We start from the raw sequence: 19,083 nt of genomic DNA, 5'->3' as shown, positions 1-19,083 counted from the left end.
ACACTAACAGATTCAATACACACTCTTAGTAACATCTTGTACATGACAAATTTGCTACATATGATCCATTAACTGTCTGGCATTGAGCAAATGTTTACAACAGATTTTACAGAAGCGGTGTGGAACTATGTGAAAGCAGCTTTCTTTGATACATGGCTTTGTGGCTAGGAGATTGAAAAAGGGCCTGTGGAATTATAGATTTAGGAGAAACCCTGCAATTAATGTCAGGAAGATGTAAAATATGGAGGATGGGTGTTAAAACCTGGCAGTCCCAAAGAAAACATCTTAACCACTGTGTCAAAAAATCTGACTTCTACCTAAGTTAACTTGTTTGAACTTAAAGCTTCTATAGGTGGGGGCTGTTTGTATTTCACCCAATCACTGCAGATTTCACACTTATCATCTTCTGATTAAAGATCATGGGGGTAATTCCTGCACACCATTAAAGAATGAACTTGTAATGCCATCTTAATTGATTTTTTAATATTTCTCTGCTATCCTTGTAGTTTGCAGTCCTTTACGGTAGTTCTGTGTTCCACAGCTCCAATATTGAGTTATCTCTATATCTATCTTTAACTGGCTTTGAGCTTGTTGGAGAAGCTGCACTGAACAGCCTTACTCATTTAATTTAAACCCAACTCTACATGCATGTTGAGATGTATTACTGTTTTGTTTGTTTGTTAGTCCAGACGTGGCAGGCATGTTGAAGCATGGTAAACAGAGCCAGTACAAATTGGAATGTTATATCTTCACCTTTGTGTTAAGTAATCAAAGACCAAGCCCACGTCATTCACCTTTGGCCCACCAGCCCATCATTGTTTCTGTTACTGAATGGATTTTGGGAGGGATCCCCCAAGGACTTTATTATACTCAGAACATTTAGTTCTCCACTAACACAATGAATCTTTTATATTTCAAAACAATTTCTTTATTTGCTTGCTAGCTCCTCTGATGCATGAAATTCAAATAACGTAAGTAGGTACCACTCCTGTAGGTACCGAAAGATGGGTATTACAGAAAAAAAGTTATATTTAATAGGTTTATTCAAATGAACTATCAAGAATCATATTGAAATATGAATAAATTAAGTGACCTATGCAAGTACAGTATTTTTTGAACACGGCGGTATGCTGGGCCTGCATTACAGGGAGGTGTCACTGACACACCTCGTATACTATGGGAGAATTAAAATCCACACACGATGGCAGAGGATTTTAGTTTCTTTTCTGTGTTTGTTGTCCGGAGTAACGTGAGCGAAAGTGCACTTTGGCTGGTAGCTTTGATGTGGCTAAAATATTGGAAAAAAACCAACCCTCGACCCCACCTCCCTCCAGAACTACCATCCTGTCTCCCTCTTACCCTTCCTCTCTAAAAGCCTTGAGCGGGCAATACACTGCCAGCTCTCTGCTTTCCTGTCTAACCACTCTCTGCTCGACCTATTCCAATCTGGTTTCCGCTCTGCTCAATCCACTGAAACTGCTGTCCTGTTTGTCGCTAACTCGTTAAACTCTGTACTTACTGCCTCTCTCTGCTCTGTCTAATGCTCCTTGATTTCTCTGTTGCCTTTGACACTGTCGATCAGTCTATTCTCCTATTCTCTCTTGCTGACCTGGGAATCTCCGGCACTGCTCTGGCCTGGTTCTCCTCTTACCTCTCCGACCTCACCTACCAGGTAATCTGGCGTGGCTCAACCTCCACACCTCACCCTCTCTCAACAAGAGTCGTCCAAGGACCAGTCTTGGGTCCTCTCCTGTTCTCTCTGTACACCCACTCCCTGGGCTCCCTCATTGCATCCTATAGTTTCTCATGTCATTTCTATGTTGATGATGCTCAGATCCCCCCACCCCCCCCACCATCCTCTCCCATATCTCTAACTGTTTGTCTGCTATCTCCTCCTGGCTGCACTCGCATCACCTCAAACTCAACCTCTCTAAATCTGACCTCTTTTTCTTCCCCTTCCTCTGATCTCTCTATCTCCATTCCTCTGGAATCTACCACGCTCTCTCCCCCCTCCTCAGCCAAGAACCTCGGAGTAACCCTGGACCACAGCCTCTCTTAATCCCAGCACAACTCCACTCTAGCACGCACCTGCTGATTGTTCCTGAGCAACATACAAAGAATCCGACCCTTCTTCATCAAATATTCCACTCAACTCCTCGTCCAGGCCCTGGTACTCTCCCGCCTAGACTACTGCAACTTACTCCTGGCTGGCCTTCCTGCATCCGCCACCCTTCCACTACAGCTCATCCAGAATTCCGCTGCTCGTCTGGTGTTCTCTCTGCCTAGCATCTCCCAAGCTACTCCACTGCTCCACTCACTCCACTCCACTTCCGATCACTGCTCGCATCCATTTCAAGTCTCTTGTACTTACCTACCGATCCCTTGACCAGACTGCTCCCAGCTACCTCCAGGCACCTGGTATCTCCCTACACCCCCACCCGACCTCTCCGCTCTGCCTGCACTAAAAGCCTGGCTGTACCTCCTCTACACTCCCCTGCCTCCAGAGCCCGCTCCTTCTCCACCCTCGCCCCGCAGTGGTGGAACAACCTTCCTACGGATGTCAGAACTGCCCAGACTCTAATCACCTCCCGGCACCTCCTCAAGACACACCTCTTCAGACAACACCTTCTGGACAATATAGCACTCTGCCTTTAATGCATTTTAACTTCCACTTATCTGCTCCATATTTTATTGTATTCAATCCTGCACTTAACCCAATCATTAGTATTTTGTATTTCACTTACACTCGTATCTAACACTGATGTACTATCAACACTGTTATCGCTTCTTCAACTGCCCAATATCAAATCATACTGTGTTTTGTATTTGCTCTTATTAGGACTGAAGTCATTGTATTTTGTATCTTGCTCTTAATTGTACTATAATTCTAGATATGTATTTTTTGCATGCAACTGTAAGTCATCCTGGGTAAGAGCGTCTGATAAGAAATTAATAATAATAATATAATAATAATAATAATAATAATAATAATAATAATAATAATAATAATAATAATAATAACAGCATGTAACATTTTTTTTTTTTTTTTTTTTGGTTCCTGGGTAGTAAGTGTTATTTCCTAATTGCTTATGCCTCAAAAGTATAGAAAATTGCTATTATTCCCCATAAACTTTGCTTTTGTGACCAGGACAGTGATATTTTGAAATTTACCTATTTTCTAGAACATTCCAGATAGATTCAGTGCTGAGTAAACTTGGAGTAACTTCTAGAACTTTCTAGAACTTTCCAGTAATATAAATAGTAGTATAAATACAGGGGCCTTAAGCCCACCAGTTCAGTTTAGTTCCAGCTGCCTAAGTGGATACATATCTGCATTTTTCTGAGATGGCATCAAGAGGCTGCAATGGTGGCATTCCTGATGGGTCTCCAAGGCGGTTTTACCAAGTTTCCCTGCTATCTTTGCCTTTGGGACAGCAGGGACACCAAGGCGCACTACCACAGGCGGGACTGGCCACAGCGGACCGAATTCTCTGTGGGGAGGAACAACGTCAAATGGGAGCCACTAGTGGACCGCCGGAAGGTGCTGATGCCACCACTGCACATCAAATTGGGCCTTATGAAACAATTTGTCAGAGCTCTAGATAAGGAGTCGGCAGCCTTCAAGTACCTTCAAGACTTCTTCCCTAAGCTGTCTGAGGCAAAGGTGAAAGCCGGTGTCTTCATCGGACCACAGATAAAGAAGATCCTGGAGTGCAATGATTTCCCCAAGAAGCTCACTAGTAAGGAGAAAGCGACTTGGAACAGCTTTGTTGCAGTGGTTCGGGGCTTCCTGGGCAGTCACAAGGCCGAAAACTATGTGGAGCTGGTTGAGACTCTGGTGAAGAGCTACGGCACAATGGGCTGTAGGATGTCCCTCAAAGTCCATATCCTTAATGCTCATCTTGATAAATTCAAGGAGAACATGGGAGCGTACTCGGAGGATCAAGGCGAGCACTTCCACCAGGATATACTGGACTTTGAACGCTGCTACCAAGGACAGTATAACGAGAACATGATGGGAGACTACATTTGGGGGCTGATTCGTGAAAGTGATTTACAGTATAATCGTAAATCTCGAAAAACTACTCACTTCTAAATCTTTTGTAGTCATTTTTGTATTACTTTAGTATAAATACATGTTAATTTGGATTCATATGTTGTTTTTTTCTGACTTTATGTGAACGAAAAGACACAAATTCACCCGTTTTCTCATTGGAAATAGGTAAATTTCAAAATATCACTGCCCTGGTCACAAAAGCAAAGTTTGTGGGGAATAATAGCCATTTTCTATACTTTTGAGGTATAAGCAATTAGGAAATAACACTTACTACACAGGAACAAAAAAATTGTGTTACATAGTAATAATAATAATAATAATAATAATAATAATAATAATAATAATAATAATAATAATAATAATAATACCGTAACAGTAATAACAAATAAACACAGTGCGTGTTTTTTTTTTCTTCTATTCAGTTTGATTATGAGGTCGTCATCAATGCAGGACTTCAATAACCACAATGCCCTGCATACTTTACCATGATCTTCCCCTGGGGCATGACCTTGTTCAGGAGCTCAGCATCCAATAAAATGACAAATCACACAAATGCCCACACTTCCATTTAGCAAATCTGGCTGAAGAAATTTATAAACCCGCCTACTTCTTTGCTCAGGATTGGTTAATATGGGCATTCTTAGAGATTCATATGTATTAGCCCGTGGATTAATTGTTGGCCCTAAGAACAAATTAACATATTAACAGGGAGATATATATATATATATATATATATATATATATATATATATATATATATATATATATATATATATATATATATATATACAGTGCCTATAGAAAGTCTACACCCCCTTCAAAATTTTCACCTTTTGTTGCCTTATAGCCTGGAATTAAAATGCATTAAAATTTTTTTTTTTTTTTTGTTTGTTTTTTGTTTTTTTTTTTTTACACATCCTACCCCACAACTTCCAAGTGAAAAAAATATTCTAGAAATTTGTAGAAAATTAATTAAAAATAAAAACTGAACTAGCTTGTTTAGATAAGTGTCCACCCCCCCTTGTACTAGCAATCCTAAATTAGCTCAGGTGTAACCAATCACCTTCAAAATCACACACCAAGTTAAGTGGCCTCCACCTGTGTTAAATTGTAATGATTCACACGATTTCAGGATAAATTCAACAGCTCCTGTAGGTTCCCCTTGCTGGGCAGTGCATTTCAAAGCAAAGACCAAACCATGAGCACCAAGGCTCTTTCAAAAGAAGTCCAGGACAAAGTTGTTGAAAGGCACAAATCAGGGGATGGGTATAAAAAAATGTCAAAGGCCTTGAATATCTCTTGGAGCATGGTCAAGACGATTATTAAGAAGTGGAAGGTGTATGCCACTACCAAGACCCTGCCTAGATCAGGCCATCCCTCCAAGCTGGATGACCGAGCAAGAAGGAGACTGATCAGAGAAGCTACCAAGAGGCCAATGACAACTTTGCAAGAGCTACAGGCTCTTATGGCCAAGACTGGTCAAAGTATGCATGTGACAATAGTAGCCCAAGCACTCCACAAATATGGCCTGTATGGTAGGGTGGCAAAAAGGAAGCCATTACTCAAGAAATCCCACCTTGAATCCTGTTTGAAGTATGCAAAAAAACACTCAGGAGATTCTGTAGCCATGTGGCAAACAGTTTTGTGGTCTGACGAAACTAAAATGGAACTTTTTGTCCTAAATGAAAAGCGTTATATTTGGAACAAACCCAACACAGCACATCACCCAAAGAACACCATCCCTACTGTGAAGCATTGTGGTGGCAGCATCATGTTATGGGGATGTTTCTCATCGGCAGGGACTGGGGCACTTGTCAGGATAGAAGGGAAAATGAATGGAGCAAAGTACAGAGAAGTCCTTGAGGAATATCTGCTGCCTTCTGCAAGAAACCTGAAACTGGGAAGGAAGTTCACCTTTCAGTATGACAATAACCCAAAGCACACAGCCAAAGCTACACTGGAGTGGCTAAGGAACAAAAAGGTAAATGTCCTTGAGTGGCCCAGTCAGAGCCCCAACCTAAATCCAACTGAAAATTTGTGGCATGACTTGAAGATTGCTGTCCATCAACGCTCCCCAAGGAACTTGACAGAGCTTGAACAGTTTTGTAAAAAAGAATGGTCTAATATTGTCAAATCTGGGTCCAAGTTGGTAGAGACCTATCCCAAGAGACTCACAGCTGTACATTTGATCTTATCACATAAGAAACAGCATCGATTGTACTCTGAATCATGTGAAAAAAAACAAAGTCCATATAAATAAATAAATTGTTTATAACATTACTTACCTGTGTTATTTTTATTTTAAATAAATATGTAGCAGTTATGTATGGTTTTGTTATATATATTATATTCTTAAATTAAATAAGTACAGGTTTTTGGCTGGTTTAAAAAACACAATTTGGCTACTTTTTGTTTGGTTACTTCCAAAATTTTGCGTTACCCACAACCAAACACAGCAGGTAGTCTCAGTTGGAGCGTTTGGCTGTCTAATAGTTTACAAAAATAAATAAGGACACAAAAAGGAGGAAAATCAAGAAAAATACACAAATTAAACTACAGCTATGGCCAACTGTTCAGCATCACTTAGAGCTTTAGGATTGAGACATAATAAAAAATATATAAAAAAAATACTATATGAACATAATTGAGATATTTGATTTAACATCATGAAAGCGATATGTAATTCAATATGTTAACATATATAATATGTTAACTTATGAAGCAAAATTAGTTAATTCTATAGTGTGCTGCAAAACATTTGACCATATCTGTACATACGCATGCATAGGGCATTAGCCCTACCACAGAAGGAAATCACTGTTTCAGTTGTTGTTGTTTAATAAAGGAATCGAAGAACGTTCAGATCTGTTGTATTCTTTATACATTATACAAAATGGGAACAATGAAATTAATGAAAGAGTTAAACAGGTAATTAATTAACCAACTATACCTGTGGCTATGTAAACACAGCCACAAAACCCACATTTTCACATTTATTTGGCAAGGACAGAAATTAACCCCATCCCTGCCACCCAGCACCAACACACAACCCAACACTTTGTTTACAGGCATGCCTCTGCCCTGCCACAATATATGTTGTTTGTTTTTTTTTCTTAGTTGACCTCATATGACCTACCCATACTCATTCAGAAATCACTAAAAACTAATTGAAGAGCAGAGTGAGGGGGCTTGATTAGGGCAGGGTTTAATAACGTAGCACCAGTAGGCGCTCTGCTGCTAAACTTTCAGTTCAGCACCCATTTCTAAAAAGATTTGTGACCCCTAACTACAGGTAGACACTAGATTGTGGTATTTATCACTGATGAATCTCTTACATCCAGTCTGGGCAGTGTTGCAACAGGGCAGGTTAATAGTTACAATTGGTTTTACCAGCTGCACAAGGAGGTTCGACATGTTTGCGAGTTCTATCGTCACCAAAATGTCACCACGTTGTGATGATTGAGCCAGAAAACAATCTATTAGACGAACGCATTACTTAAGATAACTGGTATTTCATATTCCTCTTTTTGTATTCTATTACTCCATGTCAAATGTATGTAAATACACACACATCTTAGATTTATATTGTCACTGACACACATTCCAAATTCTGACCATACTATATATATATATATATATATATATATATATATATATATATATATATATTAGATAATATATATATATATATATATTATTTGACTTAGAATATGATATAGAATCCTGGGGGTTTAGTTAGGAACATCTCTACCTGACGAAACGATGTCCCCAGGGAGAGACAAATAATTACATTAAGTTTTTTTATTTATTATTATTATTATTATTATACCAATAACCTTGTAGTGCAATACTGTCGGCAAAAATAAGTATTGAATCTGTTTCCCGAGATATGAAAATTCATGACAATCTTTAAGGTATTTCATCAACTGTTCAGCACAACGGCATTCTGGGATCACGACATGCAAGTTCATGCACTTCAGACTACAGAGCTTCTGAAACAACTCCTATAATAGAAGCAATTTGTTAAAATTATATTGGAGCTAAATGGAAGAATACAAATACAGGTATATACAGTATATTATTATTCCCATAAAATTATCTCAAGCTATTAGTTCGATACCGGAAGAACATAGGTTTTTTTTTTCCTTTGGACACTCCAATGAAATACACCGATTTCCGGTAAGTCTCGCCCCTAGGATTTGATTGACAGTCCGATAGGAAGGCAGACTTCATACACAAAAAAGATGGCTGTTTTTACGCAAGACCGTGAGTTCCAGGCTCTGCGAAACAGGTTTAAACAAGACGCCGAGTTACTCTTACATGGAAACCCTGTTGATATCACCACAGAAAACTGTACGTATCTGGTGTTTACTGTCAGGTAGGAAGAAAATAAGTTTGGTAGTCGTTTCTAAAAAATTAAATAACTTCCTGGTTATACTGTAGTATTCGCATAATAATTTCTTTTTGGTTATACTTTCCAAAGGTCTACGTGCCAGACCTGTTAAACCAACAAGAAATGGTAGGATTTGAATAGTGTGCGGTATAGGCCCTTTGAGTTTTAAATGCACAATACAGTATCTCGGATGTATAATTTAAAACAATTAAAGAGTGGGTCAAGTTTCCATGTCCAAGGCAGTGGACAGGCAAATTAAACTGTACCAAACTAGCAAACCTTTGAGATGCAAAAGTGTGCAAAACTCGATCAAAAAAATAATTATAAATAATTAAAAAAAAAAAAGTTAGTTGCATAGGGCTTGAGATGGCATAACCCTAGCTTGCATGGAATTGTCAGATTTTAGTTGTCGTCTTTTTTCCTTTTTAATGTGTTGTTTTTGTAAGGTGTTGACACCCACTCCCATTTTTTTCTGTACAGTAATGGGAAACAAGTGCAAGCAGACTCCATGCTGTACTGTATTTCCGAGAAGCCAAGTGTTGAACATTTGTATTTCACTGGTTGTAAATAAAAATTTAAAAAATGATTCTTTTCCATTAAGTTGGTAACACATTACTTGCCGGCTAGCAAAAAATTTAGTATCCTTCCGATTGCGTGTTTAGCCCATGAGGGATTATATCTGACCCATTCAGTGCCTAAGGGAATACCAGGAAGTTACTGTGTGTCATTTTTCTTTACAAGTAGTGAGTGACCTGAGAATCAAACCTTGTTCTTCATGTTAAGAAAACAAACACACCCTGTACTACTGTAAATGACCAATAACAATATTAAACTCAACGTGGTCAAGTACTGGATACTTGCAGTATATTATGCTGTGATTTGAAATGATCCTGGTGTGGCCTGTTCTTGGCACATTTAAAATATATACATAATCCTTTTTTAAGCAGTCAAACTGAGAATGAATAACACACATTTTCAAATTCAGCAGAACAAGCAGGTCTCTGTCACGACAGTACTCGATTGTTTTCAAGGCAGATGCTGGCCACTTTTCCATTGGCATTTGATTGTTCTACTAAATTGGGTTTCCAGCTGAAGCTGTATGATGTATGGGAAGCATCATGATCAGCCTTGAGATCTGTGTAACCAGCCCAGTTCCTCTTCCATGCCATTGCAGTATCCCTCTTATGAGTGCAGGGTTTGTTACCAGTTGTACTATAAGTGTCAGTTCTGTAGCTGCACAACAACAAAAACATCACAGTTTAGACAGTACTATTGAATTTGTTTATAAAGCTTAAAAAAAAAAAAAACAGCATGTCATTTGCATTAGCCTTTGGTTTTTGTTTGTTTCTTGCAGTTTCCAATAGGCTTTACTTAATTTATAAGGTTTAACAATACTGGGTCTGTTTTAGGGTCAAAGCAGATGTGGTTTAGGAGAAAGCAACATTGACTAATGTAGCCTAATATACTGAATCTGATATTTAATCATCTGATGTCAGATTTGAGCGGAACCCCGTTTTTTTTGCGGAAAGTAGCAGTTTTTTGTTGTTTTAACATTTGCCATAAAAAATTTAAGTAAATAAATCAACTTTACTAGGTCCTGAGCAGATCCACTGCAAATACCCAAAGTTCCCCAGACACTTGAGTATTATCTAGGTCTACTATGGACCTCCAGGACAGCAATCAGTTGAGTTTTAGAATATGTTCCCATTCCTCAATAACTATCCCTGACTGAAATTTGGTGTGCAGCAAAGTATTACTAGAATAGTCAACATTTCTATGAACCAACAATACAGTAACATTGTAATTTTTTTATTTTTCTTTTAATTTTTAATTTGGCAAGGAAATGTGATAATAAGCATCAGTGATTTCATTCACAATTATAGACATACTTGGCTGCATTGTGATTATAGATTACTCTTTCAGGACACTTTACTACAGTAAAGTACTGCCTTTTTATTGAAATATGTGAATGGCTAAGGTAACGAGGTGAAAACAGCAAATGAGTGGATTAGTAAGAGCGATTACTACAGTATGCAGTGCGCTTTTTATTGAAATCATTGGGAATGGCAAACGCTATTTGTCTGATATAAACAGCTGCTCGAAGTAACCCTGAACGGTGTTAGTGGTGGCGACTGTACTTGCATGACCCACTCACACTCATCCACATGCACAGAAGAGAAGGTTCGTGTCGTGTTAGAAAGTGGTATCAAACATGTCGCACAGTTATCAATGAAGTCTTTGTTCAGCAAGTAAAGTTATAATGGCAATCAGTAGATGTAACAATACATTGTAAAATAATGTTTAGTGTTCATAAGCCTCTTATTTTACTGCAAAATGTAGTCTTTGCTAGTTTATAAACATGTTTTGTTGCTTAAAAAAATAGTCATGCTTTGGTTAGATGGATTTATGTTAAAACCAGTGATTCAAACATGATTTTTTTCCGTTCCGGTTCCGAAAGTTCAGAACGGCTGATTTTCTGGTTCAAGTTAAATGAAATACTGGCCAATACAGGTGTTGTGTTATTTTCAGGAATGCGGAAAAAAAGTGGTACGCAGCATACTGCGCTTGCTCGCGCATGCCTAATCAACTTCTACACGACTTCTGCTTAGAAAACACAGTAGTGCCCATTCAAATAGGTACGCTATGCTGTTTTCGGTCTTTTTCATCTTTAATAACATTTAGCATAATTTTCCACCATTAAGAAAATAGTATGCACATGTTTATCATATGCAATACATTGGGTATCGTACATTCTTTTACTTCTGCAACTTTGCGGTGGATTCATTTTGTTGTGAATTGTCTTTTCTTTTTAGAGAAATTGATTGTCTGTTTTCTGTTTGTTTGCACAAAAATGATGTATAATTAATGTTTTGGAAAAAAAAAAAAAAGTATAATTGTAAATGCACCTCTGTTTGAAAGTGGGGGAAAACACATCACATCGCAATTGATTGCACCTATACCAAAATCTCAGTGTACCACATTCAATGTGTACCACTTTCTAACATTACATGGGACAAGTTTTGGTATGCGTACCACATTGTGACGATGTACCACTTTATAACACTACACCGGTTCAGTTTTTTTTTCTAGCAAAGTAAGCTATTGTATTGGTGTTCATAGGTCTTTGTTTTCTTGAAATTAAACAAAAAAAGCATGAAATACAGTAAACTTGGTACTCAAAGGGAAAATGATGTGACAAGTTATCTGTCTGTATCAGTAAATGCACTGACTTCCTGTCTATAGAAACAACACTGCCTATGTTGCAGCCTTAAAAGATGACAGCAGTCTGTTTTTTTTTTTTCTTTTATCTGTTGCAACTGTCTTTTGCTTCAGTTCGGGTTTAATTTGTGTTTTTTTAACCTAATAAAAAAAATTCTTTTAACTTAATAATAAAAATAAAAGATTGAGAAAACAACGAAATAAAGTTGTTGGTAAAATGTATTAGCTCTTAATAGCACTTCACTTGCCACACATACTTTCACAGCTTGTTTTCTGTGTACGTAACTTAATAAGAAGTTAATAACAGCACTTGTTTATTTTGAGCGAATACAGACTAATCACGTAACGTTGATCCAGCATGTAGCTGACCACAAGGTGGAAGCCAGAACTCAAGGCAACTATAGTGCTACTTGATTCACTGGCTATGTTGTCATTAGCTGGCTGTGATATAATGCTTTGCTGTTGACCACTGTGGTGTAAGACCATGGGAAGAGCACTTTTTTTTCAAATGATTGTATGGTTGAAAACAATGGAAAGAGACAGAGTGAACAGGCTGAAAGGGAATAAAAACAACCAACCAACCAAAAAAAAAAAAAAAAAACCATTAACAGATTACCAAAATCTTGAATATTGTTTTTGTTCCAGAACGTAATAAATTAATTTAGTTTTGTTTTTTGTTTCTGTTACATTTATTATTATTATTATTATTATTATTATTATTATTATTATTATTATTATTATTAGTAGTATGTATTTATTCCCCATTTATTACAAATAAGGGTATGAGTAGATATGGGGTATTCTATATCTTGATAAATGTTTACTGTAACACAAAACGCTAAAAACAAATGGGGGCGGCAAACTGGCGTTGTTATTTCTGCCTGATTATTCTCGCTGTTGTCTGTCAGAACCCACGTGTAGTCGGTCATCGCAATATTTTTCAATAGGCCTATTGGGGTAGGGTCATTTTAGAAAAAGTGAATACATGATATGTTTGAAGTAGACTGGAATTCTGAGTGCTTTGAAGTTGTGAATTATATAAAATGATAAATCCGAACAAACAAACTGAAATAAGTATTCATTAACATTCTAATATTATTTACCATGTCTTAATGTTGGTATACGTAGGTGCATATGATTACATGATGCACCTATATGCTAACTTTTTAAGATAGGGTTGCTACTGTAGCATTGATTTGAGGTTCTGGACCCTGCACATAATCATCACTGCCTAGGGCCCCACATAGCCTAAGGCCGGCCTTGGCTACACAGGTAAACTAGGTGACATGAATCTGACTTCCAGGTCATGGAATATTCACTGTTTTCTCCTTTTCAAAGTTTGTGCTCCAAATCTGATGTTTTAATTTGATTATTAATTTACCAATTATTTTCAAAGAAATTGGTTGACCAATATTAGGTCACGTGTGTATGCCAGCTTTCACAAGGCTATGATGATGACGATGGTAATGATGATGTATATGAACAATAATAGTTTTGTAATACTACACATGATTCTTTTGTCTTTAGTATAAAATAGGGAACTTTACACCTTTTTCTAAATGAAGATTATAAAACCTTTGTCTGCATATAGATACTACAAACCTTCATATTTTTTTTTCAGCTTCAGAAGAGAAGGAGAAGGAAAAGCCACTGCCCAGAGTTAATTTGCATTCTGTGTTCTGGATTTTGGCTTCCATTGGGCTGACGTACTACATTGATTTCTTTACTGTCATTAAAGAAGATGTTCAGATTAAAAGGTAATTGTTTTGTTACAATAACCAACCAGCAACCAGCTGCTTTATAAAGATGGTGGTAAAGCATTTCCACACGGCCTTCTTTTAACCACACTGTACAACAGCAAAGCAGAAGCCAAAACACAACAGCATCAACCTTTTGAGATTAAGATCTTTCATGAGACTTTGTAGCTGTGCTATTTTTTTATTTTATTTTATTTTTTTAAAGAAGTTGGGTTGTTCACCTTGTTGAAAAGGGTATGTTTCTACTCTTTACATGTTCTATGTAGAAAGTTGATTCCCAAACAAACCCTGTATCAAGTCTTACTACCTTAACCTCTTTGAGTGTTGCACAGCCAGATTGGAAAATTATTAGAAATCTGAGCAAATGCTAATGTGCCAGGTTCTCTAAACCTCTTTTTTTTATCTTTTCTTTTTTTTTTTGCAACTATGGGTAAAACAAAGATGGGTTTATAGTTAGAATGGTCACATGAGTTACAAATTGGAGTGATGTGGGCAATTCTCCAGGAAGATTTGGTGATAAAGTGACATGAAGATAGATAGATAGACAGATAGACAGATAGATAGATAGATAGATAGATAGATAGATAGATAGATAGATAGATAGATAGATAGATAGATAGATAGATAGATAGATAGATAGATAGATAGATAGATAGACAGATAGACAGATAGATAGATAGATAGATAGATAGATTAGTAGTATGGGTTGGGGGCCATCCAACTGCTGAGAGCAGATTTTAAAAGCCTAACCTCCAAAACATTATTGTCCCATAGCTTTCTAACATCAGTTAAGACTCAGGTACTAGTAATCTTCTGGAAATGTAGGTATTTTTGCAACTGGTAAGATAATAACTGCAATGTTCAGGTCTCTTCTGATTCAGAAATCATGCTGAAAGTCAAGCCAGGAAAAGGGTTTTAAGCCATCGTAAGAAGCCCTTATAATTCTGCTGGCTAAAATATTTTAAGTCTCATACCAACTTTACTAAGATTTGCATTGAAAGACAAAATAATCTTGTTATGTTCATCTATGGCTGTCTGACCATCTTTTAGATGAGGAAAAAAGTCCAGCAGTCACTTCTCAACATCTGATACCTTAGTCATGTTTGATAACCTGTTCATTTAAAATAGTTTTGGGGATCTTGGGCTTGAAAATATAGATGTTACTGAAGCACACTATTACCTGGGACTTTTCCACACATCTTTCTTTTAAGCTTGAAGAGTGTGCTTTTGAACACTGCTGATATTTCAGTATGACTGCTTACAATATATGATGATAATAGTGTAATTGTACTCATCTTTGTGTAATAAATGGGCTCTCCATCGCAGGTCGTCTGCAATTGTAAACGTTCTACAAGATGAATCTTCAAAACGTTGCAATATGTGAAAAATTGTTCTTTAAAAAAAATAAATAAATAAATAAATAAATAAATAAAAACCTGCAACCCAATGGTTCTAAAGGGGTTTTTCACAAAATGTAGCTGATGCATGTTTTTAAAAAAAGTTTCCATGGTAATGACCAGTAACCTGAGTGCACTGTAGTAGCAGTTACAACACCTACAGGGGTACCGGGGACATCTTCCATGCTACCCACTGTAACACCTTGAAGTAATAGTAAGTGAAATCAATACTCTCCTGACTTTCTAATTGATGGTGTTATGCCTGTTTTTTAATTCACTTTTTGTTTAAAAGTACCAGGGCATTATACATTTAGGAGCTAAGAAAATAATCAACATTTAAGCTTAAAAAAAAAAAAGATTGCATGCAGTAACATGGTGATTAAACTATACGTAGGTAATTCTTATTTTAAGTAAATATGCATAAAATACCTTTTTTTTTTCTTCACAGTTGGTGGTTTAACATTGGAAGCTTTTTCCTGTTAGTAAGCTTAGCTTTGGCCCTCTTCTGCATAGTCTACCTGGAGTGGTTCTGTGGAATTGGGGATTATGACAAAGAATACCCAGCAATAGCACCCATCACTACCGCAGCATTTATTGTAGCGTCAGGCAGGTAAGTTTCAGATATTGGGGGTGTACGTTGGAAAAATCTTATTTTGCTTAATTTTATGAGAACATGCTTCAAACTGCACTAGAGAAAATGCTTTGGCAATCTTTCCCCTAAATCTGTTTGTTTGTCTGTCTATATGTAAGTGGATCATCTATGTATAGTTTTGTCAATTTAATGATTCTGCTTATAATTTAGATTTTAACTGGTGTGTGTGTTTCTGTGTGTCTGTGTGTAAACTTAGGAGGCTGTGTGGTCCACTGGTTAAAGAAACATGCTTGTAACCAGGAGGTCCCCATTTCAAATGCCAGTTCAGCCACTGACTCATTGTGTGACCCTGAGCAAGTCACTTAACATTCTTGACCAATGGACATTCAGGAATGGGCCCAGTTGTACATGTGCGCGCTAGTGGGATGACTCTTTTGTGTAGTACTTTTATGTGGGTAGAGAAGGTGGTGTTAAAAGGCGTTGTTCTTCATGATTCTTTTACTTGCCTATTAATCTTAAACGGTAATAATAGCTAACATTGGCATGTAAGTAAAAATAGTTGTAGAAATTGCAATATTGTAGAATGGGCTGGGTTAGGCCTCTATTACTGTAGCTGAGTATTGCATCTCTTTTTTTTTTTTAAGATAGTCGGTTGGGAATGGAGGAGTTTACAGGGGATACTTTTGTATCTTTTAATGGGTGTTACATTTGCAATTGCTTATCAACTGATTCTCAAGCCATTCTAGTTAATTTAATAAATCATCAAGACTTCTGCTCCTTGCTCAACCCTTCTCACCTTCCCCAACAACACCCAGGATGCTCAGTGTTTTATACAATTGACACCAGTTATTTTATGCCATTATGTTTATGTTGTTGGTGTCTTTAAGACAGTGAATGGATGTTGAATATTGCACATTTGCTATGTGCAATTGCAAAAGAACCTACGTCCACATTTCCAATATTGCGTTATTTATTAAAAGGAAAACAAATCTATGGAAGCAGGATTTTATAATTAGTGTACCTGTTACCCATCCAAAATATAAAATGTATCTTAATTGTTTAATCACCGGTGTCCTGACTACATTTTGGTATTTTTCTCCGAAGTAGTCATGATGGATGTTAGCCCTTTTGCAACTGAGCTCTTCATTTACTGATTTAAAAGTGTGTGTTTGACATTAAATGAAAGTTTCTTTTCTTTTCAGTTTTAACATTGCTCTGTGGCCTGTGTGGTCTTTCTTCACACCTGTTATCCTGTTTACCCAGTTCATGGGGGTAGTAATGGTTATATCTCTCCTGGGGTAGCATTTATAAGGTAAAATTATTATAGTTTTTTTAATATGTCTGTCTTTTTTGTTAGATTTCATGTGCTACAGATTTATTTTTATAAACTGTTCAGTTACTTGTTTAAAGTAAATGAACAGATCACATCAAGTGTACAAGGATACAAGTGGATAAAACAGAATAGAAACAGAAGTGAAATGTAAAGGATCCCTATGTTAAACAAAAAAAAAAATATACTGTACAAATACTTTAACACCTTCAAGTTGTGATGGTTGTCAAGTTGCCATTTAACTGTTTTTTACTTTTTGCCTCTTTTTTTTTTTTTTTTTTTTTTTTTTAACAAAGGAAAACAGTCACACGGAATCACATGTTCACTATGTAGCAAATTCTGGAGTCTGTAAGAAAATGACAGAACTGACTGCATTCTACCGTTCTTTGAAAATAACCATAACAATTTGTTTTGTACCTTTTGGATTTGTTGTATTTATTTCTGCACTGTACATTGAGTGCATAAGCATTTTATATGAAGCACTCTTAAATATGTATGTAGTGAGTCACTTTTTGTAATGAAAATAAATTGCTAATGATTCTTTATTAAACATTTTGCTGTCTGTCTTTGCATGATTTTTATTTTTGTGAGTGGTTTACTTTTGTGGCCATAATGATCTTTGCTCAGTTCTCACCAGAACAAGCCACCAGTTTACAAGAAATTCTTGTTTTTTTCCCTTACGCCCATCCTTCAATCCTGTAATCCAGAACAATTTTCCCCTTTTGCATGCAAGTGTAGTTTAAATGTACAAGAGTGTGAGTACTAGATTGTGAGTAACTTAATATGAAACTTTACAACAATTTAGGGCATGCATGATAAATAAATTATGCTAATTTGTTGACACACCAGTTATATCTTTTAATCTAGAACCTGATCTAACTTGTTATAGACTGACTTCAAATTCACCTTGTTGTCTCGTACCATACTATAGTTACTGGGACAGGAGTTTATAATCTGTTGATGTAAAGGAGTACAATACAACGTTAAGTAATTGGCCTAATGGTGGGTGTAAGTTGGCTGATATTTTTGTCTGGGTAACTGATGCATTACAAGAACAGAAACTACGGCAAGAGCCTAACTTTGCTTCCTTTAAAAGCACAACACTTAGTTATAAACAAATTAAATTTTTGACATGCAAAACTGCACAGCAAATTAACATTGAATGAGTGACACACACACACACACGTAATCAAAAGTTTAAATACCCAAATGGAAATTTTATAGTTTCTGGAAATTTCTCAAATAATTATAGGAAAACCATTTTTGTAGCAACATTTTTGTTTTTGTGGATGAGGAAAAAAAGTTACAAGAAATAGGTGTCTACAATTATTTATTAAAGCAAAACTCCAAAAATGCTAATTCAAAAGTAATCATCCCCTGACAAGGAAAATTAAATTTATAGCTAGTTGAGCCACTTTTAGCAATAATAACTTCTTTTAAATGATTGGGATGTTTGTCAATTAAGTTTTGGCTTTAGTGATTTTTGACCATCCTTCAACACAAAATTGTTCCAGTTCATTCAAATTCCGAGGACTTCTCTTGTACACAGCCTTCAACTCACACCAAAGATTCTCAATCGCATTTAGATCAGGACATGACTAGGCCATTCCAGAACCTTGATTTTATTCTGAAGTAGATTTTGATGTGTGGTTTGGAAAGTTTTTGTGCTGGAACCTCCAGTTGCGCTTCAAACCAAGTTTTGTAGCTCAGTGTTTCAGATGATTGGCCAATAATCCATGTATTGAAACTAAATTTCCTGTGCCAGTGGAGGAAAACAGCCCCATAGAAGGATATTACCACCTCCATGATTGACAGTAGGTATGGTGTTCTTTGTACGCCTCACCAGACTTTCTCCAAACGCAACCACTATCGGCGTGACCAAATAGCTTTTTTTTTCCCATCACTCCACAGAATGTTTGACCAGAACTCATAGCAACATTCAAATGCCTTTTTGTAAACTAAGCGATTGTCCTTATGACGTTTTCCTTCTTCCTTGGCCTGTGTCCATTGAGACCTTCACCATGCAATGCTTGACCTGTGATTGAAATGAAAACCCCAGTCCCACATGCAGCCAATTCACTTTGAATATCTTTGGCAGTCAATCTTGGATTGTTGTTAACCTTCCTCACATTCTTCTACTTGTTCTTGGTGAAATAACCTTTCTTCCAGACCGAAGGAGCGTTGTGACAGTACCATGAGTCTTGTACTTCATGATAATAGAAACAATAGTTGAAATTGGGATACTCAAATGCTTGGAAATCTTGTATCCTTCTCCAGCTTTATGACAATAAATAATTTTCTGCCTAAGGTTCTGGTAGCTCTTTACTTTTTCTCATAT

The 19,083-nt window shown here is 36.8% G+C and overlaps 1 protein-coding gene across 2 annotated transcripts; it reads left to right on the top strand.

Moving 5' to 3' along the window:
* Positions 1-8,262: 8,262 nt before the first annotated feature.
* tmem128 (transmembrane protein 128) lies at positions 8,263-17,295 on the top strand. Of its 2 annotated transcripts, none has more exons than XM_041276234.1 (5): positions 8,263-8,410; positions 13,291-13,426; positions 15,272-15,433; positions 16,618-16,727; positions 17,042-17,295. In XM_041276234.1, the coding sequence occupies exons 1-4, from the start codon at positions 8,302-8,304 to the stop codon at positions 16,715-16,717; spliced, it is 507 nt and encodes a 168-aa protein (XP_041132168.1). In that variant the 5' UTR covers positions 8,263-8,301; the 3' UTR covers positions 16,718-16,727; positions 17,042-17,295. The 2 variants fall into 2 exon arrangements, with proteins under 2 accessions (XP_041132168.1, XP_041132177.1); XM_041276243.1 differs by having other exon boundaries at positions 8,292-8,435.
* The last annotated feature ends 1,788 nt before the right edge of the window (positions 17,296-19,083 follow it).

Source organism: Polyodon spathula, chromosome 2 (genome assembly GCF_017654505.1).
Source record: "Polyodon spathula isolate WHYD16114869_AA chromosome 2, ASM1765450v1, whole genome shotgun sequence".
Taxonomy (NCBI): domain Eukaryota; kingdom Metazoa; phylum Chordata; class Actinopteri; order Acipenseriformes; family Polyodontidae; genus Polyodon; species Polyodon spathula.
This window is presented reverse-complemented; position numbering and strand designations above follow the sequence as displayed.